Source organism: Symphalangus syndactylus, chromosome 3, assembly GCF_028878055.3.
Source record: "Symphalangus syndactylus isolate Jambi chromosome 3, NHGRI_mSymSyn1-v2.1_pri, whole genome shotgun sequence".
Lineage (NCBI taxonomy): Eukaryota > Metazoa > Chordata > Mammalia > Primates > Hylobatidae > Symphalangus > Symphalangus syndactylus.
Window position 1 is genome coordinate 21,871,976 of NC_072425.2, and position 27,842 is coordinate 21,899,817.

The window sequence follows — 27,842 nt, forward strand, 5'->3', positions numbered from 1 at the left end:
TTTTTCTAATACATAATCTAATAAACCAATCACCGTGCTTAATTTAAAAGCAAAATATTAGAAATATTCATATTTTTATATAACTTCATTTTACCAATTTAATGAGGTAGTCATGGAGGAAACAGACTTCTACATGCAATTACTGATTATAATACAATCATTTTGTGACATGGGCTATAATTTTAAAAAAATCAAGTCATCTTGCAACCATAAAATTTTAAAGTGAGAAAGGCTTTTAGAGTCTAGCCACCTCATTTAATAAATGAGGAAACTACTGACAGATGTAAAGAAACTTGGAAACGGGGACATTGTTAATAGTAACAATAATTAAACTAAAGCTAAGTTTTGACTTCTATTCCATGGTTCCTTCCACCACTCAAAGGATTATCATTATATTTAAAAATTAAAATCAGTCACTTCTAACCCTACAGAAGATTAGACTTCAGACACAGACCTTATTTCTCCCCTTCCAATGTATGCAGATAACTTTACTGGAAAACTTGATTTGAAAAGGCTTAAGATTTTTAGATTATTAATACAAGTAAATCAACCAACTAAAACAAGCAAATACAATCAGCAAAACAAATATAGCTACCAATCCAGCTAAGCTTGGCCATATATACACACATATATATATATATATATATATATATATATTTTTTTTTTTTTTTTTTGAGACAGAGTTTCGTTCTTGTTGCCCAGGCTGGAGTGCAGTGGCAGGATCTCGGCTCACTGCAACCTCTGCCTCCCGGGTTCAAGCGATTCTCCTGCCTCAGCCTCCCGAGTAGCTGGGATTACAAGCACCTGCCACCACGCCAGGCTAATTTTGTACTTTTAGTAGAGACAAGGTTTCCCCATGTTGGTCAGGCTGGTCTCAAATTCCCAACCTCAGGTGATCCGCCCGCCTCAGCCACCCAAAGAGCTGGGATTACACGTGTGAGCCACTGTGCCCGGTGCTTTGGCCATATTTTTATAAGCAGTTAGCCACTTGGTATCTGACTAAAAGAAGGTAGCAACATGTTCCCCATATGACAATTTTTTTAATTGCTTTAAAATTCTTCAAACTTTGCCTCTGTTAAATTTATGTATTTATTTTCCTTTATCACCCACATTTTTTTAAAAGCCCTCCCTTTAAAAGCAATCATTTTATGGTATGAAAGTTATAATTTGACCTAGAATTTCCCCTGAACCACAGCATGTTAATACATGAATAAAATAAGATTCCCTACCTAAAATAACCTTTACCATCATCTTCTTTTATTTCTAAAGACACAGAGAAGGTAAAGATGTCACTGTCAGGAGTCTGGGGTGCAGCAGTGGCTGAAAGTGGGGTCTGCTTGGCAGAACGGCGGAAGGCAGTGGCAAAACTGTAAAGTATCCGGCTTACCTACAACCAGACATGTTAGGAAATGGGCTGTTATCAAAAGATACAAAATACCTTTATTAAGCTGGAAGGTTACCTACTTTGGAGGGCAATAATTATCTTTATCCCACTTATTTCTTTTGGTAAATTACCTAATTTGTTAGGCCTATAAAGCAAGCAACACTAAAAATGGCCAGACAAGGGGTTTTAAAAAAGAAATGGTTATAAGCACTGTAAATCCAATTAAAAAATCATTTCCTAAATTGTTAGAAACTATCTGAAGATATTACAATGAAAACAGTCCTAACAAGTTTTGATTTAAAAGAATGGTTTGCAAATCTGTCAATGTTAGAACCAGAATGCCTACTTAACCCAATCAAAAGTAGCCAACAGGTCTCCTCTGACATTCTTAGTAGTAACAACAAAGTTCTAGTTAATCAAATTTTTAGTTAATTTATATTTTGGCCCATGAGACTAGAATCACTAAAACACTAGCAGAGAATTTCATCTGGCTTATGAGTGATCGTAATAAATACCATAATCATTTCAACCTAGTGAGGGCACTGGTGAAGTTTCATTTGCAGAGTTTTCTCTTGAGGACTTACAGCTTCTTGTATTTCACACCGGAAGACGTGTATTCTGAAGAGCTCTGCATTGTAATGACTTTCAGTGAAAGCAAAACAGTCACTCTCAGGAGTTCCATCATGCCCTCTGACACAGAAGAGGATTTTGTAGATAGGGTAGTTTGCTATTTCAGTGTTTGTCTGAGGATCTAAGAGTCTGTTCAGAGAAAAAGATATAGAGAGATTAGAGGAATTATGAATAATCTGCACTATGTTTATATTAAGATGTGAGACTCATTCTTTTTTTTTTTTTTTTTTTTTTGAGACGGAGTCTCGCTCTTTCACCCAGGCTGGAGTACAGTGGTGCGATCTCTGCTCACTGCAAGCTCCGCCTCCCGGGTTCACGCCATTCTCCTGCCTCAGCCTCTCCGAGTAGCTGGGACTACAGGCGTCCGCCACCACGCCCGGCTAATTTTTTGTATTTTTAGTAGAGACGGGGTTTCACCTTGGTCTCGATCTCCTGACCTCGTGATCCGCCCGCCTCGGCCTCCCAAAGTGCTGGGATTACAAGCATGAGCCACCGCGCCCGGCTGGGACTCATTCTTTCTAGTAAGAAGATCATATATTTGGTATGCTGATATTAACCTTAAATTTTAATAAGTCATATGTGAATTCCAGAACCCACTGATTACATAATTCCATAGTACTAAAAACCATATGGTACCATGTTTTAGGGAGGCAAACAGAAAGGTATAAACAATATCAATAAGCACATTTCTTATATAGTCTGCAACAAAATAAAGACAAGATACGTAAATTAGACTACCAAAATACATCATTGAAGCTGTGCCTTTTTTTTTTTTTTTTTTTTTTTTGAGACAAGTTTCGCTCTTGTTGCCCAGGCTGGAGTGCAATGGCGCGATGTCTGCCTCCTGGGTTCAAGTGATTCTCCTGCCTCAGCCTCCCAAGTAGCTGGGATTACAGGGATGTGCCGCCACGCCCGGCTAATTTTTTGTATTTTTAGTAGAGACAGGGCAGGTTAGCCAGGATGGTCTCAATCTTCCGACCTCAGGTGATCCGCCCACCTAGGCCTCTCAAAGTGCTGGGATTACAGGCGTGAGCCACCACACCTGGGCGAAGCTGTGCTTCTAATTATCTCCTTTAAAAATGACCTAATCTGTTATGAAAAAATAAAAAACAAAAAACTGATGCTTTTTCTCAGACTGAAACAAGTTTTTTTTTTGATTCATGGAAAATGACAGAGATTATACAAAATGTTAACTCCTCAAAAAAAAAAACATGAATAAAAGCAAAAAGATGCCATTCAGTAAAAAATCAAAGGGATAGCATTCATTCAAAAATCTACTTATTCAACAAATATTTATGGGATACCTACAACATTCCAGACTCTGTTCAGGGCACTAAGGCACAACTATGAAAGGTCTAAAAAGAAACTATGCAATTTCAACACTACGTGGGTAGAGCCATTAATGGGAAAGCCTAGAAGGCCTTGCTCATCACGGAAATACCTAGGAAGAGGATCTAACACAGGTTTGAAAGCACTTTTATGAAAACTCTAAAAATGTGGGGTTAAGACCGACTAGCTTTCTAACTTCTTTTATAGAATTAAATATATATTAAAGTATAACTTCAGTTAGAGGAATGAGTATTGACTAAGAAACATATAGAAATGAGTGCTAAACACATTTTATTAATAGTTTATCATTAATAAATAGAATTTGTGAGTCTTTGCAAAATAGTTCTTTATATACTTAAGGGGAAAAATTACATATACAGATTATTTTACTACAATCAACACACAGCTATTGCTCTGTCACCATGAAGTTCAAAATACTTCTGAGGATACTGAGAAATGGATACTCTATATACTGCTGATAAAAGTATAAACTGGATCAATATTTCTAGATGGCTAGTTGGCAATGTTATGAGAAGCAATAAAAATAGACAAACTCAGTAAGCTTACTTCTAGGAATTTATCTTAAGGAAATCAACAGAAGTCTAAAAAGACTGAGCTCAAAGATACCTATTTATAAAACACTGATATTCCCATATAATTAAAATTAGCTATCATTATTCATGCTTTTCTCTCTGAAAGATAAAAACCTTAAAATGTCTAATATAAGAGATGGGTTATTTATTTATAACCCATTCATATGCCATCATAAATTAAAATTTTTAATAATATTTACTGGCATGAAGAGGTTTATGATATAAAACTAAGTACAAGATGGTATGTACAGGTCCATTGCTGTTAAAAAAAGTTGATTCTAACAGTTGTATAATTATGTATGTATATATATGCAGGTATATTCACACATACATAGACATATACACATACCAATATGCAAAGAAGATCTTAATAAGCCAAGATGTTAACTGTATTTATTAGTGGTAGAGTAGAATTAAGGCTATTTTTATGTGGTAATTTTTTAAAATAAGCATGTATCTTTGGTAATAGGGAAAAAAAATTTATTTTACCTGCACTCATCTGACTTATTGAGCAACAGTATATTTAGCTGGTTGATACAGACATCTGATTAGCTATCTGCAATTGTTATTTGTTCTATTAGTATAAACAGCTAGAGGCTTCTCTGTGCCTCAGTTTTCTCATCTTTTTTTTTTCATTTTGTTTTGTTGAGACAGGTATCACTTTGTCACTCAGTCTGGAGTGAAGTGGCATGATCACAGCTCACTGCAGCCTTGAACTCCCAGGCTCAGGTGATCCTTCCATTTCAGCCTCCTGAGTAGCTGGGACTACAGGTGTGTGCGACCATGCCTGGCTAATTTTTGTATGTTTTGTAGAGACAGGGGTTCACCATGTTGCCCAGGCTGGTCTCGAATCCCTGAACTTAAGTGATCAACCCGTCTCAGCCTCCCAAAATGCTGGGATTACAGGCATGAACCACTGCACCTAGCCAGTTTTCTCATCATAAAAATTAAGGGGTGTATTGGTATAGTTAATATTTAATAATAAATTTTTGTAACTTTCAAACAGCATGAAACTCCATTTTGAAATAATGCGTCAAGCCTGTATTTTCATCAAAGGAACATGGAAAATATAATCTTTTAGGCTGACTCATGTCAATATATTTCATTTATCCCCAAAACATTAAATGCCTAATGTACTACACATGATTGGGATGAAAAACTATTACAAATAAGTGACCATTTTTCCCAAAGGTCACAGTCCTTGGAAGACATAACATCAGTGCCAGGTAAATGAAACATTACACAAGTAAAATAACTATTAATATGTATTTTATTCACTATTGCTTCTTTCTAAAGCAACAGGTCAGAGATCTGATGTAAATATCAAAAGATTTCAATAAACCAGTCTCACCTCACAATTCCTTCAGACACATTCGGCACTGAAAGGGTAACATCTAGTGAAATCTGACACTGGCTTCTTAAGATGGACATCATCCTTAAGGCTTCCACTTCACTCCTGGGAGCATTTACAGAGGCACAGCCTAAGTAAGTCAGTTTACTGAAAACTACGCTGTCCTCATCGGCCACTGGTGTGAAAGGACTTGAAGCTTCAGAATCTGAAAGAAACAACAAATAAGGAAGTGATTACTTTCACTTTGATATTTTGTTGACATGATTAGCAAGTAAAAATCTGCAAGTAACATTTAGGTTCTAAAATTAAGTATTAATGAGATAATATGCCACACCCTAAAAGAAATGCTCATGAAAGCCAGAAATCTCACACTAGAACTCTGTCAGAAACACCAAGATTTTTAGGTACAGGTTGAATATCCTAAATTCAAAAATCTGAAATATGAAATGCTTCAAATTTCAAAACCTTTTGAGCACCTACATGACACTTAAAAGAAGTACTATTTGGGGCATTTCAGATTTCGAATTATTGGATTTGGGGTGCTCAGCAGGTAATTATATGTATATTCCAAAATCCAAAAACATCTGAAATCTGAAACACTTCTGGTCCCAAGCATTTCAAAGGATACTCAAAATATAGTGCTGTTAGAGTCAGTCTCAATCAGACTCAGATTTGATTCACTTTTCTGCCTCTTCTAATTTGTTTTGATTTTGTAATTTACATTTAGGTCGAATATACATTTAGTATTTCTTCACTCTGAAACTCCTATCTCTGATTGCCATCTTTTTTTTTTTTTGAGACGGAGTCTCGCTCTGTTGCCAGGCTGAAGTGCAGTGGAACAATCTTGGCTCACTGCAACCTCCACCTCCTGGTTTCAAGCAATTCCCCCTGCCTCAGCCTCCCAAGTAGCTGTGACTACAGGTGAGTGCCACCACACCTGGCTAATTTTTTGTATTTTAATAAAGACAAGGTTTCACCATGTTGGCCAGATGGTCTCAATCTCCTGACCTTGTGATCCACCTGCCTCGGCCTCCCAACGTGCTGGGATTACAGGCATGAGCCACTGCGCCCGGCATAACTGTCATCTTTCTGACCTGCACTGCTACAATTATTTCTCTAATTCATCATCTTAGCCACTTCATTATGTTCTCTTAATCCCTTTGGCTTTCCTTTCCCAATAACATCTATAGTTTTAGCACCTGCTTTTCCAAATGAGTCTTTTCAGTTGTCCTTCTCCTCCCATGCTATATGTCTTTCTGTCCCATGTTCTAGTCTTCCTTTTTCAACTTGGCAACTGCTCCCATAGAGCTATATAGGTCTGGAGCAAACATCTGTTCACCCAGAATTATCCCTCCATTTCTCTAATATTATACTCATATTCCTTCTTTGAAAAATCTTTAAGCATTCTGGGAAAAAAAAAAAAAAAGACTCCCTCTGTGTCCTTTAGCCATGTTTTCTCTTTCCTCGGTACAACTGAAATACATTTAAAAGGAAATCAGAATGGTACATATATTTTTACTCCTCTCACATCCCCTTAGATTAAGAATTTAGAGATTCTAGAGAATGTTTTTGCCTGTTTTTGTAGACAATGATTTTGCCTGTTCTAAATAAAACCTAGTACAAGGTGGACACTCACATATTAAAAACAATAACCTTCAGTTACACAAGCAATGCAGCAATCCTAACCTCCTTGTCCAGGTTTCACTGGTAGGCTCATCTCTGGTTTTTGGAGCCCTACTAATGGCACAGGATTAATGGTAGATGAAGCGGAGAGCTGATTAGAAAGAGGCCCATCTCCTTCACCATCCAGTTGTGACCTTTTCACAAGCTCCTTTTCCCCTGGCTGGTCATCCATTGGAGGATCCATCAGTACATCTGCTAGCTCTTTTTGCAGCTGCTGTTCACTTCCATTCCCTACAATCTAAGGGTCACAAATACATGCAATCAGCAAAGTGAGAAAGATTGGCCAGTATTGATTAAAATGGGTCCACATTCTAAAGAAAATCATTAGCATTTCTTTTAATACAAAGATATCTTCTGAATGTTTTTTTAAAAAAATAGAATAAAACAAGATCTGCAACAAGTAAGGGCGCAGCTGCTCTCTCAATTTATATAGTTTTTCATGAAAAAGTACATAGTAAACTTGAGACTAATACCCAGAAATATATGCGATAGCCTGCCAATGTTATTAAAGTCTTTTACTGTGTCCTAAACTAACAATAATTAAAGGATTTATAATTTTGTCTGCTAAGAAATAATGCTTTTAAGAAGAACATCTTAGTGTCTCCTCTAGCCCTTAAGAAAAAAGGAAAAATGTGCTTGCTTCCAAAAGATATCAACAGAAACATACATATTAGGCAATACATTTCCACAGGTATTTTACCACTCCAGTCATATGCAAGTCTCTTGTATTTCTGAGGAAGACTTATATGATATGAACAGGTTCTGAAAGTTCTGAAACACTTGAGTAAAGCTGACATGAATGTACAAAATAGTCCTGAGAAATAAAAGCACTCTATTTCAACAATATCAAGTAATTTTATGGAGTCATGATGGGTTATTACTAGTTCCTCAACAAGGAAGCAAGTAAGTGCAAAATCCAGTGGAGCCTGCCCAATGCCAAGGAAAACCACAAGTGACATAATGCAGTATCGTCACTAAACGCTTACGAAATACTAAAAAAATTAACAAAAGAATTGAGTTAGAAAAACGAAGTCATGGGAAAAAAGAGGGAGCCCTGATTTAGGAGGATTTCTGAAGACTAAAACCTAACAAAAAGTTAAATTGGGCAGGGCTAAGAGAACGAGGCCTACCCTAGCAAAATTAACACAGAGGCTAGGAAGCAAAATTCCAATAACAGAGGTAGGTATCTCTGGGCTACCAAGAAATCCAATTCAAGTATTTTTATTGATTCAGGCTTTTATAATTCTATAAACTTCAAGTCTCTTGTGCTGCAAATTATAATTGAGAAAAAGATAAGTCTTTTTTGCGGACATTTTCCCAAGGAAATTCCAACACTTCAACTACTTTTGCCTTAGAAATAAAGACCTCTTTCTTGGCTTCAATGACAATTTCTGTTTCTGTGAATTTCATTTTATGTTTGGAGTTATTGCTAATGGAATTACAAGTGGGCAAAGTAATTTTAACCCTTTGTTAAATCGGATTCTACACATACACAAGTGCAACTGATTTCTTTTTTCAGAAGTTCTGCTTTAAAAAGTTTTTTGCTGGGCACAGTGGCTCATGCCTATAATCCCAGCACTTTGGGAGGCTGAGGTGACAGACTGCTTGACCTCAGGAGTTCGAGACCAGCCTGGGCAACACAGTGAAACCCCATCTCTACCAAAAATACAAAAATTAGCCATGTGTGGTAGCATGTGCCTGTGGTCCTAGCTACTGGGGGGCTGAGGTGGGAGGATCGCTGGAGCCCAGGAAGTTGAGGCTGCAGTGACCTGAGATCACGCCACTGCACTCCAGCCTGGGTGACAGAGCAAAACCTTATCTCAAAAACTTTTTTTTAAAAGAGACACCATATCACTATGTTGCCCAGCGTGGACTTGAACTCCTGGGCTCAAGTGATCCTCCCTCATCAGCCTCCTGAGTAACTGTGACTACAGGCAGTGCCACCACGCCCAGCTTAAAAAGTTTTTAAAGCACCTAAAAATCCAACTATAGCTTAGATCCAATTAACCTCTTATCTTTTCAAAACTGGAGAAGAAATACTGTATCACCTGCAGTAAGCAAAAGACAGCCCAAGTGAACCTAAACTAACTTTTCCAAGGGTAGGGAGAAATAACATATAGGAGTAGAGTTATATAGCTTCCCAAAAACAGATGAGAGAAGATATTAGATTCCCTGTTGAAGCAATTAGTAATTACAACTGGGAATGCAACTGGAACTGGAGAAAGACATATTAAATGCTATGAAGTACTGTTTTGCTCTTTGGCACATAAGTAAACCCAAGTTTTCTGTTGGGATAGGCTGCCTACATTGTAATATATTTACCAATCACAGAAATGCAGCTAACCCTAAAAGAAAACATGTTTATACATTTGCCTTGTGTTTATACATGTTTATCTTGCATTCTTCCCTACTTTATAAATTTTATAAACATAAGAACTGTCTTCAATGTCCTTAACTCCTCCTTAAAAACTAGGAAAAAGTAATGCACACACACAAAACAGTTGTAAGAGTGGTTTAAAAATAGTAACCTAACAAATGTCTTGAATAATCTTATCAAATACAATGCTCAACAATTATCATGTTAGATCATTTGTGAACCTTTAATCCAGTTCCAAATTACTACCTGTGACAGCATAGTACACATACTTTTTTTTTTTTTTTTTGGAGACAGAGTCTCGCTCTGTTGCTCAGGCTGGAGTGCAGTGACACAATCTCGGCTTACTGCAACCTCTGCCTCCCAGGTTCAGGCAATTCTTCTGCCTCAACCTCCCAAGTAGCTGGGATTACAGGCACGTGCCAACATGCCCAGCTAGTTTTTGTATTTTTAGTAGAGACGGCATTTTGCCATGTTGGCCAGGCTGGTCTTGAACTCCTGACCTCAAGTGATCCACCCACCTTGGCCTCCCAAGTGCTAGGATTACAGTCATGAACCACTACGCCCGGCCTACATACTTTAATCAATTAAGTTCTTTTTTATTTTTAAGACGTCAACTAATTTTGCCTAAACCAAGCTAGGACAACATTCAGCAGTGCCTTTCAAGGTTCTGAAACTTTGACATGCATCAGAATCACCAGGAGAGCTTGCTGAGACAGACTGTTGGGCCCTACCTGAGCTTCCAATTAACTAAGTCTGGGGTGGTACTCAATTGTTTGAATTTCTAAAAAATTCCCAGATCATAGTGATGTTGCTAGCCTGGGAACTGCACTCTGAGAAACAATCTTAGATTAATGATTTTTGACCATGACTATCCAAAAAAATTATCAGTATTACTAGGGAGTATGAAATGAACAAAAGCATGTAATACATTGCGTGGCATCTGTCACATAGTCAACATTAATACATATTTGTCTTTTTTCAGAAGTTCTGCTTTAAATAGTTGGTTTTTTGCTGGGTGCAGTGGCTCAAACCTATAATCCCAGCACTTGGAGAGGCCGAGGCAGACAGATTACTTGAGGCTGGGAGTTCGAGACCAGCCTGGCCAACATGGTGTAACCCTGTCTCCACTAAAAAATACAAAATCAACCAGGCATTGTAGCATGCACCTGTAGTCCCAACTACACAGGAGGCTTAAACAGGAGAATCGCTTGAACCCAGGGGGCAGAGGTTGCAGTGAGCCAAGATCGTGCCAATGCACTGCAGCCTGGGTGACAGAATGAGACTCTATCAAAAAAAAAAAAAAACCCAACAACAACAAAAAACCTCCACAGATGATTCTAACATAAAACCAGGATTGAGAAACACTGCCTCAAATCTAAATCCCAAACTACGACGCCAAAATAGTATTTACCAGAGGGTCCACATAGACATCAAAATGATCTCTGGTACTTTTTGAAAATGCAAATCCCTTGACTCCACCCAAGAAAAACCTCTGTACATGGGCCCCAAGAATCTATATTTTGCACCCCATGAGATGTTCACATGTAACAAAGTTTGAAAATCACTGGGCTAGGAACTTACACAGTTCATTTATTTTCTAATATGAATGGTTCATCATGATAAAAGGACTAACTGCGAATGATTTTTACTTTTTGCACATGCCTATCTCCACTAGAGAGGCTAGGAAAGTTGACTATTTAGTTTCCAGCCTCCCTTACGGCTATGGTTTACCATATAACATAATTTTAGCCTTTCAGATGTAAAGAAATTGGCTGGAAAGCTTCTGGAAGACTTGATTTTCCCAATAAAAGAAACAAGCATGACCGGTGTTACCCCCTTTCTCTCTTCTTCTTGACTTGGAACATGAATGTAGAACCATGGTGGATGCACTATTACAATGAAGTGACACAGAACAAAATGTCAGTAAGCCAATCCAAGCACAGTGGCCTGTGCCTGCAGTCCCAGCTACTCAGGAGGCTGTGGGGAAGGATCACTTGAGGCCAGCCTGGGCAACATAAGGAGACCCCTTGTATTAAAAAAGAGTCAGTGAGCCAAAAATGAATGAGTGGATAAAAGAAATTGGGTCCTTAATGGTATAGATCAGAAGTTAAGAAACATTTTCTGTAAAGGGCCAAATAACAAATATTTTAGGCTTTGCAGGCCTTATATGCAGTCTCTCTTGTAGCTACTCAACTCTGACTTTGTAGCATGAAAGCAGCCATAAACAATGTGTAAACAAACTAATGTGGCTATGTTCCAATTACACTTTATTTACAAAAACAGGTGGCAGACCAAATTAGGCCACCAGGCTATAGTCTGTTGAACCCTGGTATGGATGAACACGTTAAACCAACTAGCAACTGTTTATCTCCAGACTTCTCATAGCAGAAAAATAAACCCACTCTTAGTAGGGCTCTCTTCCTTGCTGCCAATAGCATTCCTAACAGATACCACGATTACCTCTAAAATAAATGTAGTTTCAGGTAAAGTAATGAAGACATTGTGGTACTGGTGAAGAAGCAAATATATAGATCAACGGCACAGAACAGAGTCCAGAAATAGATGCACACATACATGGCCAACTGATTTTCAACAAAACTGTCAAGGTTATTAAATGGAGAAAGTGACAAATAAAACAAATGAAGCTGGAACAATTAATCTGACATCTATACACAAGTACATGAATCTCAATAGTTCACATCATATACAAAAAATTAACTCAAAAAGGATTACAAACCTAAGTGTGCCCTAAAACTATAAAACATACAGAATAAAACATAGGAGAAATCTTTTTGATCTTGTGACACAGAGATTTCTTAGGACACAAAAAGTATGAATCATAAAAGAAAAACTTGAGAACTTTATTAAAATTAAAAAGTTCTGCTCAAAAGAAACTCTTAAGAGAATGAAAAGATAAGCCAGATCTGGAGAAAATATTTGCAAGTCATAGATCTGATGAAGGACTTATATCCAGAATATATAGAGAATTCTTAAGAAGAAAACAAACTACTCAACTAAAAAGGGCATTTCATCAAAGATACACAGATGGCAAATAAGCACATAAAAAGAAACTCAACATTACTAGCCATAAGGGAAATAGAAATTATAACAGGATGCCTCTATACCCTTATAAGAATGACTATAGTCTGGGCGTGGTAGTTCATGCCTATAATCCCAGCAATTTAGGAGGCTGAGGCAGGTGGACTGTCTGTCTCTAGGAGTTTGAAACCAGCCTGGGCAACATGGTGAGACCCTGACTCTACAAAAATTTTAAAAATTAGCCAGAAGTACTGGCACACACGTTGGTCTCAGCTACTCAAGAGGCTGAGGTGGGAGGATCACTTGAACCCAGGAGGTTGAGGCTGCAGTGAGACTATGCCACTGAACTCTAGCCTGGGCAACAGAGCGAGACCCTGTTTAAAACAAAATACAGAGTAGAGTAGTGTAGAGTAGAGTAGAGTAGAGTAGAGTAGAGTGTAGAGTAGAGTAGAGTAGAGTGTAGAGAGTAGAGTAGAGTAGAGTAGAGTAGAGTAGAGTGTAGAGAGTAGAGTAGAGTAGAGGAGTAGAGTAGAGTGTAGAGAAGAGTAGAGTAGAGTAAAGTAAAAGTAAAGTAAAGTAAAGTAAAGTAAAATAAAATAAAATAAAATGAATGACTAAAATTCAAAACAACTCTGACAATAGGAAGGGCTGGCAAGAATGAGGAGCAACTAGAAAACTCCTGTACACTGCTGGTAGGAATGCAAAATGGTCTAGTCATATTATCCATTTTTTATAAAGTTTTATAAGGTTAAACATTACACTTACCATATGACTCACTCTTAGGTATTAGTTACCCAAGAAAAATAAAAACCTATGTCTACACAAAAATCTGTTTGTAAATTATTTTTTGAGAGACAGGGTTTTTCTCTGCTGACCAAGCTGCAGGAGAGTGGCACGATCATAGCTCACTGCAGGCTCAAACTTCTGGGCTCAAGCAATCTTCCCATCTCAGCCTCCCAAGTTGCTGAGATTACAGGAATGAGCCACCAATGCCCAGCTGCAAATGTTAATGCATTATTCATAATAGCCAAAAACTGAATACAACCCAAATGTTTATTCACTGGTGAGTGGATTAATAAAAAGATTCTTATAGATCTATAAAATGGAATACTACTAAGCAATAAAAAAGAATAAACTACTAATACACACAATAACATGGACAAATCTCGACAGCATTATTCTATGTAAAAGAAGCCAGACACAAAAAGACTACATACTGTATGACTCCATTTACCTGGCATTCTGGAAATGGCAAAACTATAGGGACAGAAATCAGATCACTGGTTATCAGGGAAGGGGAATAAAGGTATGACTAAATAGATGCACAAGGGGACTTCTGGGAGTAATAAAAGTATTCTCCATCTTGACTGTGCTGGTTGTTACATGAGACTTTACATTTGTTAAAACTCAGGACTGTACAACTAAGAGGGCTGCATTTTATTGGTGTAAATTCTACCTCAAAAAATCTGATCTAAAATAAAACAGAAAAAGTATGATTTCCACAAAAGATGCAATTTGAGAACACAACTGTTCCTTTTTTTCTATCTACTCTACTAAAGGTGCTCATCCAGGATTCTGTCTTTGGCATTAACTTCACGTTATTAGACTCTCCTGTGCCACTGTATGGCATCAACTCCCAACAACAAACAATCCCAAATCTATATCTACAATCCCTTCCTCAACTGTCTACTGGATAGAGAACTTTAGTTGGATACATCAAACTTATTCTGTCCAAAACTTAAGCCACTGATCCTCTTCCTGCTTTTTTTTTTTTTTTTGAGACAGTCTCATTCTGCCGTCCAGGTTGGAGTGCAGAGGCGCAATCTCTGCCTCCTGGGTTCAAGAGATTCTCATGTCTCAGCCTCCCGAGTAGCTGAGATCACAGGCATGCGCCATCACGCCCAGCTAATTTTTGTATTTTTGGTAGAGATGGGGTTTCACCATGTTGGCCAGGCTGGTCTCAAACTCCTGGCCTCAAGTATCTGCCCGCCTTGGCCTCCCTGTTGGGATTACAGGCATGAGCCACCGCACCCAGCCCTCCTGCATCCTTTTTTAATCAATGAGTTGCACTACCATTCATTCCATGGCCAAATTAAGAATTACAATCATCCTTGATTTCTCTCATTCCCATATGACTCACAAATCCTACTGACCCTTGTCTGTCCATTTTTCCCTTCTTCTATCTTCTCTGCATAGCTAATACCTTAGTACAACCTCTTTCATTTTACGTAAGCCTACTGCAAAGTTAGTAGTTTGCCTGCCTTCCTTCCTTCTCTCTCTCCTCTTTCACATATGGCCACCATCCAACTTATAATTGCCAATCTTAGTTGTGATCAAGCACTTCCTTGTTTTTAAATCCTTCCACGGTTCCTCAATGCCCACAAGATAAAGCCCAAATTCATAAGTATATCTTATGTCTTTTCATAACTCTGCTCAATCTGCCTTTCCAGTCACTTAGTCACAGCAAACTACTCAACTTTCCCAGGACACACCATACAGTTTCAAGCACCCATACTTTGCATAGAGTGTTCCCTTTCCTGGAAAGCCATCCTCTCCTCCTGTGTATTCTTTAAGACCAACCTTAAATTCTGTTACCTCCTCTGGGAGAACTTAACCCTTCTAGATAGGATTTAATCACTCCCTCCTCAGGGCTACCATAATATTAGCATACGTGTTTATTCTAGCATTGCTACTTGTTTTAGAAAATATTTGTTTAGAGAGTCCCTTGAACGAGACTGGGCAGAGACTGTCTGTTAAATTATCTTTGTATCCCCAAAGCTTCAGATAGTGACTGGGACAGAATACACCTGAAATACATATTTACTGAACTGAATGTTACAAATGCAAAGAATGGAAGCCAAAGCAGTATGATTTTACCCTACTTGGATACTGAATATTCTACAAATTTTGGTTTAATTATAGAAAGGAACTCTGAATGACTTTAGCTTTATCTACTAAAATACAAAAACAAAAACAAACACCATCTTTTTTCATTATTCTGAGCAAGTGTCATTAAGGTCTAACATTTACAATAAGAATACTGCAAAGACCCCAGTGCAAAACACAAACAATATATTTTGAAGTCCCACAAAGACTTCTAATGTAATTTAGCACAAATATGAAGACAAAAAAAGCAAAACAAATATTTATGAATAGTACAACTAAGAATTACATTTAGATTTGTGTTTATTTCCATGTACTCTACATTAAAAGGAACAGTTCTTTAGGAAAGTCCTGAATCGTGAAGGAAAACAATAAACATAAAAAGGCCAATTTAGCATTTAGCAGCTACTGTAAACATATGACATAAACGTCTGCAGGGATGGAGACTGCATGATGAATTGTTTATTCATAATTCTGCTTACATAGCAGGGTGGTACTAAAAAAAACTGGGCTCAGAGTTGTTTTGTGGCACAATGCCAAGAGGCACCCCATTCACAGCATAGATTATCTGAATGGCTCTCACTAGAACTGTACTGTGCAAAGCCTATGCAACTGAACTTAGTAGCCATACTTGGGCCCCCGAGTAAGACATATCTGGCTTTGGGACATTGCTCTGACATTAACTCTGTAACTGAGGGCAAATTGATGTCTGGGAGCCCCAACTGTCTCATCTCTAAAATGAGGATGTTAATATCTATCTCACAGGATTGTTATTAGGGTTTGATAACATTATTGGGCACTTATGTATATTTCAAGCACTGTATCGTGTGGTTTTTACAGAACTCTCATTTAACTCTCACACCACAGTAGCTGCCAAATAGTTAGCATCCAATATGTGTTGGTATTCCTCCGCCCCACTCTCAGTTCTTTCTAAAGAACTCTGATCCACCTATTAGAGTTGAAGTTTGAAAACAAACAATAAACTTAGCAAGTAGTTCTACTTTTCGTGGCCCAAAGAACTCTAAGAACACACCTACTATTCATGTACAAAAGCAGCATACTGGAATAACATTTGTCCTTTCTAAATATATCAAATAAGGGCAATATCTTATATGGTAGAATTGGCTGCAAGTCTGTTTCCTTGAGAGCAAAATTGCATTTTGGAACCAAAGGACAAAATGTTCCAAAGGCAAAATCCAGAGTCATTTCCTGGTCTCAATTTTCTACTTCTAATTTTATAGTCCTTGTTTCCTTTCACTGCAACAATACCAACTCAGCCCCACTTGATTTGCCAGTTATACAAAGCTACTTCAGGCAGTTTGGGATCCTTTTCTGAAGGATATTTAGGCCCTCAAGACAACATGCTTAGGAAGGGACAGTTTGTGCTTGAGAAGTCCCTAGATGATCAGAAAATTAAAGAAGAATTCCTGATGATCTACAGTTTCCACTATTTTAATCCTACTGCAGTAAAAACACAAATGAAAATGGTTCAAATTGAGTAATACTGCTGAGCTTCAGTGTAAAAGCTGAGCAATTAAGAAGTATGTATGTTGCTTATAACACTAAATAACCTTAGCTGTGTCAGAATACATGACACAAAATAACCAAAAGTCCAATTTGGATATTTGAAGATTTAGTTACTAATTTCAAACCTGCTCACACACTCATTCTGTGATCTTTGTTAAATCAGTAAATTTGTTTATGATTTACTTTATAAACCATGGCTGTTCTGATTATCAGTCTCTTTATCTTACCCTATGAAGGAAGAACCAAACAACATAAAGTTACCATTAGAATTTCTAGTATTACTTTAAAATAAAAAGAGGAGGGGAAATAACAGCAGCTTGTGAATTTATCCTGAAAAGTCAACTGAAGACAGGCCCAAAACATTTACGACTGTTTCACTAAGTAATAGGACTATGGATGGGTTTTATTTAATTTTTTATTTTAAAAATAGAGACAGGGTCCCATCATGTTACCTAGGCTGGTCTAGAACTCCTGGGCTTAGGCAATCCTCCTGCCTCCACCTCCCAAAGTGTGCTGGGATTACAAGCATGAGCCACCGCATCTGGCCATGGCTGGGTTTTAGTTACTTCTCTTACTGCCTGGTTTTCTATATCAAGCAGACATTATTATAACTAAAAAAAAAAAAAAAAAAATGACGAAGCCATTTCCATCTTGGGAGGAAAACAAAAGCAAATACAATCAATTCTTCTACATACAGTAGTCCTGACTCCATGTTCTTTCAAGCTTCTGGATCTTACCACGTTACAGACTCACTTCTTTGTACAGGACATTCTTAATATGTTCTCAACTATCACCTACTATACATAACCTTTCTTTTCTTCTTTAGGCAACAATTACGTTCTCACACAGTTCGCTCATACCTAGATTCTAATACATGATGAATTGTATCATGACATATTTACTGATGTGTCTCCACCACCACCACCACTCTAACTCTCTTAATTAAACTGAGCTCATGTTCAGTAACTTTGCTGAATAAAAGATCTGCATTACAGAGGACAAGATTACCAGGTTCTTTTTTTCTTTGTTTGAGACGAAGTTTCGCTCTTGCCGCCCAGGCTGGAGTGCAGCGGCATGATCTCAGCGCACCACAACCTCCGCCTCCCGGGTTCAAGCAATTCTCCTGCCTCAGCCTCCTGAGTAGCTGGGATTACAGGTACGTGCCACCATGCCCGGCTAATTTTTGTATTTTTAGTAGAGATGGGGTTTTGCTATGTTGGCCGGGCTTGTCTCAAACTCCTGACCTCAAGTGATCTGCCTGCCTCGTCCTCCCAAAGTGCTGGGATTATAGGCGTGAGCCACCATGTCCAGCAGATTATCAGGTTCTAAAAAAGCAGTATTGGAAAACAAATCAGAAGATTAGTTACGGCATTACTGAGATAGAGTGACTTTTGTTATCTGCTATTTTAATAAAGTTTGGCAATTTTCTTCCATCTAAATAATGTCAATTAGATTTTTCAAGAAGAAAACCCTATGAGGATTAAAGAGTTTAAAAAATTAACTGATCTGGCCGGGCTTGGTGGCTCATGCCTGTAATCCCAGCACTTTGGGAGGCCAAGGCGGGTGGATCACGAGGTCAGGAGATCGAGACCATCCTGGCTAACACGGTGAAACCCCGTCTCTACTAAAAATACAAAAAATTAGCCGGGCATGGTGCTGGGCGCCTATTGTCCCAGCTACTGGGAGGCTGAGGCAGGGGAATGGTGTGAACCTGACAGACAGCTTGCAGTGAGCAGGGATCACGCCACTGCACTCCAGCCTGGGCAGCAGAGCGAGACTCCGTCTCAAAAAAAAACAAAAAAAAACAAAAAGTAACGGATCTTTCTGCATAAGAAACACTAGTTCATCAATGCATCCCCAACCAGTATTTATAGAGTATCTTTGGGTAAGAGCTAAGATTCCCAACTGAGAGGAACATATAGTCAGTCAGATGGAGAAAATACATGTTCTGCTTTTATGGAAAGTTCTCACATTTTGATATGAGTTGTCAAAACATTTTATTAAGAAAAATACCTGCTTATGGATGACTAGGTTAAAAAAAAAAGAAATACACCTCTATGTATTTTATATATATATATATATATATATATATATATATATATAAAGAGATGGGCTCTCACTATATTGCCTAGGCTGGTCTCCAACTCCTGAGCTCAAGCAATCCTCCCACTTTGGCCTCCCAAAGTGCTGGGATTACAGGTGTGAGCCATCATGCCCGGCCATACCTCTATGTTTTCTATAACCACACCATCACATAACACTTTTCTTTAAGGGGCTTACGTAAAGCATTACCAACTCCAAGAAGCCTTCCTTGACCCCTCCCTCAAGCTGAGTCAGGTTTCCATCCTCTGTTCTATAGCACCCTTTGCTCATCTATACCACAGCATTCATCTAACTATACTGATGCTGAAAATTAAATATGGCCAGAGAATCTCTACAATACCTCCAATCAAGAGATACAGCCTATTTACCCAAAATCTTGAATAAGAACTGGACTTGTGACTTGCTTTGAATAAGAGAATCCACGTGGTATAATTTCTAAGCCTCAGCCCTAAAGGCCTTACAGCTGCTACTCCTTTCCTAAGACTACCATGCTGTGAAGAAGCCTAAGATGAGCGACTACATGGAAGGAGACCTAGCCATCCTACTCAAGCCCAGTCCCCACCTGACCCACCAGATGAAGTTGTATGAGCGCAAGATTGGCAAAAACCAACCAGTCAATCCACAAAATCAAGAGAAATCGTTTTAATCCACTGAGTATTGAGGTAATTTGGAGTTTTTTCCTTACTATTTTTATTTTTTTTAAAAAAGAGACAGGGTCGCACTATTGTTGCCCAGGCTGGTCTTGAACTCCTGGGCTCCAGTGATCCTCCTGCCTCAGCCTCCCAAAGTGCTGGGATTATAGACATGTGCCACTACAACGGGCAGAGGTAATTTGTTACAAAGGAAAGACTAATAGAAACAAATGTAACAAGACTTTTAATAATTGTCATCTACCCTAAGCTATAAGCATCTTAAATATAGGCACCAAGTCCAGTTCATCTCTATTCTCATTCAGCCTTGTATTATTTTCTCTCTGGCTATGATGTTCTCCAGTTCTACTATCATTCCACTTGGGACTTACTGTGTTCTTTGAAGCCAATGATTTATATCATTTATCATTTCTGGAAAATATTCAACTATTATCTCTTCAGGTATTTTCTTGCATCTTCACCATTCTCTTATTATAGAACACTTAAGATGATTGGTCCTTCTCATCTTAATTTTCATGTCTCTTAAGTGGTCTTTCATATCTTATCTTTCAATGCTATCTTCTGGATAATTTCTTCAGATCCATTTTCCAGGTATTTGATTCTCTCTTCAGCCATGTGTAATGTGCTGTTTAACACATCTGCTGCACTTTTAATTTCACTGGCTCTAAATTTAATTGCAGAATTCCAGTTTTAGTTGGCTTAATTTTTAAATTTTTTGATATTTTGTTCTTTTTAAATGTTTTCTTTTTTTTATTTTTTATTATTATACTTTAGGTTTTAGGGTACATGTGCACAATGTGCAGGTTTGTTACATATGTATCCATGTGCCGTGTTGGTTTGCTGCACCATTAACTCGTCATTTAGCATTAGGTATATCTCCTAATGCTGTCCCTCCCCCCTCCCCCCAACCCACAACAGTCCCCGGAGTGTGATGTTCCCCTTCCTGTGTCCATAAGTTCTCATTGTTCAATTCCCACCTATGAGTGAGAACATGAGGTTTGGTTTTTTGTCCCTGCGATAGTTTACTGAGAATGATGTTTTCCAGTTTCATCCATGTCCCTACAAAGGACATGAACTCATAAATGTTTTCTAATTTTGCTTTAAGTCTTTAATGATTTTAATCATATTTCCCTTAAGGTTATACCTAATAATTCTAATGCCCAAGTTCTAGTGGGATTCAATTCTGCTGGAGTTTGCTAACTTGCTCATAATAAATAATTCTTTGTATATATTTGTAAATGTTGGATTGTGTGCTCTGCTTTAAGAGGGTTATCTGGGGAAATACCATGTAGCCTGAGTGGCGAGTATGTTCTTCCAGAGTAGTTCTGCAACTGCTTCTGTAAGGTGCCTGGAGTATTACCAACCAAGGAACATACAAGTAGTGTAAATTCAAACTCTAAACATACATGAAGGCAAGCCTGTGGGAACAAATTACCAGCAAGACCCTCCTCCAAATTAGTGTCCAAGCTAAGAAATGTAAGTTTCCTTATGTTCTTCCTGTGACTACAGGTAGAATTTTTACCCTATCCTTTCAAGTTAGGACGTAGCCCCTGAGTACACTTTCTGAGGAGATCTCAGCTCCAACACCTCTCTCTCTAAACCCAAGGCCTTACCTCTTGCCCAACGTAGTTATCAAAATCCAAGCACTTTGGTTATAAAGAATAAAAAATCCTAGTGCAGACCAAATGTCAGCCCATATGTATAGTTCCAGCTTTCAGTCCCCTCTTTGTTTTTGTTCCTTGAAGACTGTCATTACTTTCTTGTAAATACAGCTAGTCAATTAAAAAGGTATTTGTTACATTTCAGCCAGCTTTCCTAATTATTTTATATTGGAAATTTCTTAGGCTGTGTAGGTTATCATATTTTCAAAAATGGGAATTCTTATCCTGTGATAGTTACTAGCTGTCAAATGACCTTTCAACAAGACACTCAACTGGGATTTTTGGAATTTGGGGGTGGAATAGTGACAGACCTTTAAAATATGTTTTCCATTGGGTACACATGGACATAAAGATGGGAACAATGGACACTGAGGACTGCAACAGAGGGTAGGAAGGGAAGGAGACAGAGGGATAACGGTTGAAAAAACTATCTATTGGGTACTATGCTTACTACCTGGGTTTAATTGTACCCCAAACCTCAGAATCATGTAACATACATTTGTAACAAACCTGTACATGTACCCCCTGAATCTAAAATAAAAGTTTAAAAAAACATTTCTTTTTTGAAACAGGGTATCACTATGTTGCCCAGGCTGAATTGCAGTGGCTATTCACAGGCATGCTTATAGAGGACTGCAGCCCTGAAGTCCTGGCTTTGAGCAAACCTCCTGCATCAGCCTCCTAAGTAGCTGGGACTACAGGTACACACTATCACACCCAACTCATGGTTTCACTTTTATGTTTATGTCCCAAGCATAAATGTTAGCACTAAAACAGAAACAAAGAAAAATTCCAGGGCCTGGCGTAGTGGCTCACACCTGTAATCCTAGCACAATGGGAGGCTGAGGCAGGTGGACCACTTGAGGCCAAGAGTTCAAGACCAGCCTGGCCAACATGGCAAAACCACATCTCTACTAAGAAAAAAAAAAAATTAGCCGGGCATGGGGGCACACTGGCACATGACTGTAATCCCAGCTATTCAGGAGACTAAGGCACAAGTCATCTGAACCCAGGAGGCGGAGGTTGTAGTGAACAGAGATTGTGCCACTCCACTCCAGCCTGGGCGACAGAGCAAAACTCTGTCTCAACAAACAAACAAAACTCGAGAGCCTTGGAATTTATTTAATGTCACGCTGGCCAGGCGTGGTGGCTCACAACTGTAATCCCAACACTTTAGGAGGCCAATGTGGAAGGATCATTTGAGGCCAGGAGTTTGAGACTAATCTGGGCAACATATGAAGACCTTGCCTCTACAAAATAAAGTAAAATAAAATAAAATGTTTTAAATTCCATATTATACCACATTGAAATGGCAAAAAAAAATTGTTAGGAAGGGCCGGGCGTGGTGGCTCACGCCTGTAATCCCAGCACTTTGGGAGGCTGAGGTGGGCAGATCACGAGGTCAGGAGATCAAGACCATGCTGGCTAACACAGTGAAACCCCGTCTCTACTAAAAATACAAAAAATTAGCCGGGCGTGGCGGTAGGCACCTGTAGTCCCAGCTACTCGGGAGGCTGAGGCAGGAGAATGGCTTGAACCCAGGAGGCAGAGCTTGCAGTGAGCTGAGATTGCGCCACTGCACTCCAGCCTGGGTAACAGAGCGAGACTCCGTCTCAAAAAAAAAAAAAAAAAAAAAATTGTTAGGAAGATAGATAAGACGCTCTACAAATCTTTTTTTTTTTTTTAAGTCATTTTGTTAGTCATTCTACTAGGGGCTGAGAAACGATACAAGGTTTCAAAAAGGAGAGTACCACTGCGCAAGATATCTCCAGTAATACTGTTATACATTCCTCTGATGACAGACCTTAAAGATTTAACAATTTTAATAATTCCTCAATTCCAGTTCTATACATAATAACCTTACATAATATACAGATGTACTGAAATTAAAACACACAGAGGAAATATTTTAAATTTGGAAAACATGTTCCTCAATTTCCTTGTCTACAAAACACAATCATGCATCGCTTAACAACAGGGATACATTCTGAGAAATGCACTGTTGGGCAGTTCTGTTGTATGAACATCATAGAGTGTACTTACATAAACCTAGGAAGCATAGCCCACTATACACCTAGGCTGTATGGTATAGCCTGTTACTCCTAGGCTACAAACCTGTATAGCAAGTTACTATACTGAATACTGTAGGCAATTCTAACACAATGGTAAGTATGCGTATATTAAACATATCTAAAAACAGAAAAGGTACAATAAAAATATGGTATTATAATCTTTTGGGACCACCTTCATACATGCAGTTGGTTGTGGACTGAAATGTTGTCATGCAGTGCATGACTATACAGGTATTTCTTTCTGGTAAACAAGACAAATCATAGTTAGAAAGAATAAGACCTAGTATTTGCTAGCACAATAGGGTGACTACAGTAAAAATGGTTTAATTGTACATTTAAAAATAACTACCTGGGGGCAGTGGCTCACACCTGTAATCCTAGCACTTTGGGAGGCCAAGGCAGGCGGATCATCTGAGGTCAGGAGTTCGAGACCAGCCTGGCCAACATGGCAAAACCCTGTCTCTACGTGTAAAGAGTACAAAAATTAGCCAGGTGTGGTGGCACACACGGCTGAGGCAGGAGAATCGCTTGAACCTGGGAGGCGGAGGTTGTAGTAAGTAAGCCCAGATCCTGCCACTTTACTCCAGCCTGGGTGACAGAGCAAGACTCTGTCTCAAAAATAATAATAATAATAAAATAAAATAAAAATTAAAGTAAAAGAGTATAACTGTGCTGGTAAAAAATGATTTAATTGAATATTTAAAAATAACTAAAAGAGTGTAACTGTGCCACACACAGTTTCTCATGCCTGTAATCCTAGCACTTTGAGAGGCCAAGGCAGGCAGATTACTTGAGGCCAGGAATTCAATATCAGCCTGACCAACCTGGTAAAACCCCATCTCTACTAAAAATACGAAAATTAGCCGGGCATAGTGGTGCATGCCTACTGTCCCAACTACTCAGGAGGCTGAGGTATGAGAATCATCTGAAACCAGTAAGTGGAGGTTGCAGTGAGCTGAGATTGCACCACTGCACTGCAGCCTGGGCAACAGAGCGAGAGTCCACCTCAAAAAAAAAAAGAAAAAAAAGGTAGAATTGTATTGTTTGTAACACAAAGAATAAACGCTTAAGGTAATGGATACCCTATTTACCCTGAGGTAATTATTACTCATTGCACACCTGTATGAAAATGTCTCGTGCCTCATGTAATGCATATATACACATTAACGCATAAATATATACACCTACTATGTACCCACAAAAATTAAAAATTAAGAAAAAAGGCAGGGCATGGTGGCTCACACCTGTAATGCCAGCACTTTGGGAAGCCAAGGCAGGTAGATCCTGACCTGAGGTCAGGAGTTCAAGATCAGCCTAGCCAACATGGTAAAACCCCATCTCTACTAAAAATACAAAAAATTAGCCAAGTGTGGTGGCATGTGCTTGTGATCCCAGCTACTCAGGAGGCTGAGGCAGGAGAATCACTTGAACCCGGGAGGTGGAGATCATGCCACTGCATTCCAGCCTGGGCAACAAGAGTGAAACTCTGTCTAAAAAAAAAATTTTTTCAGGGAAAAAAAGACATATGAGACAGCAAAAAAAGTTGTTCTTTGGAAGATACCTGAGGGTTCCCCCCATGTACTATAAATGATTAATCAAAGTAGAAATAGGAAGAGTAAGTCAAACTACTTTGAAAGTTTACAAGAAAATTTTCAAATGGAGGAAATCCAAAAGGAGACAAGATGGATTTACTTGCATATTTACTGCTGTCTTAATTTCTAGAAACTGTTCCTGGGCTAACTATTCTACTTACGCACAGAAAACTCTTTTCCCTAATCAAAGATTCTGCTCTCCTTTCATACTAGTAATATACCCTTTTTACTAAATAATTCCTGCCAATATATAAATATTCTACAATCATTCAATAAAATCCATAACCCCTGCAGCTATCACTCAATTTTTCTGCCCTCATTTTACAGCAAAAGTCCTTGAAAAAGTTGTCTGTATTTATTTCCACTTCTTTCTCATCTCCTATTTACTAATGAATCCACATTAACCTTACTACAGTCCAATCTCTCCAAAAAAACCCATTATTCTTGAGGATCCCCAAGGCCTGCATCTTATTTTTCACTTATTATCTAAATTAATCTATTAGCCAAATCAGACATACCTGATCACTACTGCTTTCCTGAAACACCTTCCTCACTTGTCTTCCAAGGAATTCTGCTCTCCTAGTGATACGGTTTGGCTGTGTCCCCATCCAAATCTCATTTTGAATTGTAACTCCCCCAATTCCCATGTGTTATGGGGGGGAACCTGGAGGGAGGTAATTAAATCATGGAGGCAGGTCTTTCCCATGCTGTTCTCGTGATAGTGAGTCTCATGAGATCTGATGGTTTTTAAAACGGGAGTTTTCCTGCACAATCTCTCTCTTCTCTTGGCTGCTTCCATCCTAAGACATGACTTCCTCCTCCTTGCCTTCTGCCATGATTGTGAGGCCTCCCCAGATGTGTGGAACTGTAAGTCCATTAAACCTCTTTTTCTTCCCAGTCTCAGGTATGTTTTTATCAGCAGTGTGAAAACGAAGTAATACACCTGGGTTTTCTTATATCTCAGGAGTTATTTCTTGTCAGTTTTTTCTGTTGATTTCTCTTCATCTCATCTCTGAATATTGAAGTACCCTAAGAACCAACTGTTATCACTTGTCTCTTCAATATCTACACTCACATTGTGAGTGGTCTCATCTAATTCTATAGCTTTATTTATTTTTTTATTTTTTCGAGACGGAGTTTCACTCTTGTCACCTAGGCTGGAGGGCAATGGCACAATGTAGGCTCACTGCAACCTCCGCCTCCCGGGTTCAAGCAATTCTCCTGCCTCAGCCTCCCAAGTGTCTAGGATTACAGGCTGTACCACCATGCCTGGCTAATTTTGTATTTTTAGTAGAAATAGGGTTTCACCATGTTGGCTAGGCTGGTCTCAAACTCCTGACCTCAAGTGATCTGCCTGCCTCAGCCTTCCATAGTGCTGGGATTACAGGCGTCAGCCACTGCACCCAGCCATAAAAATTTCATAGCTTTAAATAGTATGTAAATACTATTGATGACAGCTACAACCAACCTTTCCTTAGTATTACTCTCATACTTCCAACTATCAAACTACCTACCTGACATCTCCAAAGAGACAGCTAACACCTCAAATGTAGTATGTTCTCCTGACCCAATTCTGGACTTACCTTTCTCTTTCCCATCTCAGTAAATGGCATTACTGAGGTAATGCCATTACTTTTTAGTTCAGGATTAGACTAAACAGCCCAGGCCAAAATCTAGGAATCATCTACTTCTCTTTACCTCATACCCTACATCTAATTTACCCACATTAATACCAAAACATATTCTGAATCAGAGCACATTTACCCCTGCTCTCCTTGCTACCACTCTTGCCCCTTTCCTGCTAATTGTCCAGGGAGATTTTAGAAAAGACTTATTGAGATATAATTCATAAACCATACAATTCATTCATTTAAAATGTATGTTCAATGGTTTAAGTATATTCACAGATATATGCAACTACCAAAGTCAATTTTAAAACAAATTCATTACCTCAAAAAGTGGCACAGGCCGGGTGCGGTGGCTCACGCCTGTAATCCTAGCACTTTGGGAGGCCGAGGCAGGCGGATCACCTGAGGTCAGGAGTTCGAGACCAGCATGGCCAACATGGTGAAACCCCATCTTTACTAAAAATACAAAAAGTAGCCAGGCATGGTGGTGCATGCCTGTAATTCCAGCTACTCAGGGGGCTGAGGCAGGAGAATCTCTTGAACCCAGGAGGCGGAGGTTGAAGTGGGTTGAGATCACGCCACTGCACTCCAGCCTGGGCGACAGAGACTCCGTCTCAAAAAAATTTTTTTTTAGTACAAACATTGTAAAAAGCAGCACAATATACCCTTAAGTTATCACCTTTCTATTCCCACCAGACTCCTCCAACCAGCCCTAGGCAACCACTAATTTTCTGTCTCTAAAGATTTGCCTATTCTGAATATTTCATATTCATGAAATTATGTAATTTGTAGTCTTTTGTGAGTGACATGTCATTCAGCATAATGTTCTCAAGGTTCATGTATGTTGTAGCACGTATCAGTATTTTATAGCTTAATAATATTCCACTGTATACCACATTTTGTTTACCCATTCAGCAGTTGACGGTTTAGTTCTTTATACTTCCTAGAACTATTATCATTTACAAATTCTTTCACTGCATTTTTTTGTTTTTGTTTTTCACTTTTCTTGATATCTTTTTTTCTAAGTAGAGACAGGGTCTCCCTCTGTTGCCCAGGTAGGAGTGCAGTGGGTATGATCACAACGCACTGTAGCCTTGACCTCTCTGGCTCAAGAGATCCTCCCATCTCAGCCCCCAAATAATTGGGACTACAAGAGCATGCCACCACATTCAGCTAATTAAAAAATTTTTTTTTTCTTGTAGAGATGGAGTCTCTGTATGTTGTCCAGGCTGTTCTCAAACTCGTGGGCTCAAGTGATCCTCCCATCTCAGCCTCTCAAAGTGCTGAGATTACAGGCATGAGCCACACTGCACCTGGCCCTAACACAATGTTGAAGACTG

At 38.8% G+C, this 27,842-nt stretch overlaps 1 protein-coding gene across 6 annotated transcripts in view; it reads right to left on the bottom strand.

The window, feature by feature from the left end:
* Positions 1–27,842, bottom strand: part of RABGAP1 (RAB GTPase activating protein 1) — a 174,721-nt gene that overhangs the window by 114,265 nt on the left and 32,614 nt on the right. For 4 of the 6 annotated variants that reach the window (XM_055271164.2, XM_055271165.2, XM_063635987.1 and 1 more), the window contains 4 exons: positions 6,974–7,208; positions 5,288–5,492; positions 1,969–2,143; positions 1,230–1,387 (listed from right to left, as the gene is read on the bottom strand). In XM_055271164.2, coding sequence (XP_055127139.1) covers positions 1,230–1,387; positions 1,969–2,143; positions 5,288–5,492; positions 6,974–7,208 — 773 coding nt within the window. Of the gene's footprint in view, positions 1–1,229; positions 1,388–1,968; positions 2,144–5,287; positions 5,493–6,923; positions 6,943–6,973; positions 7,209–27,842 lie in introns of those variants that run through there. The other 2 variants (XM_055271168.2, XM_055271169.2) reach the window with 2 other exon arrangements.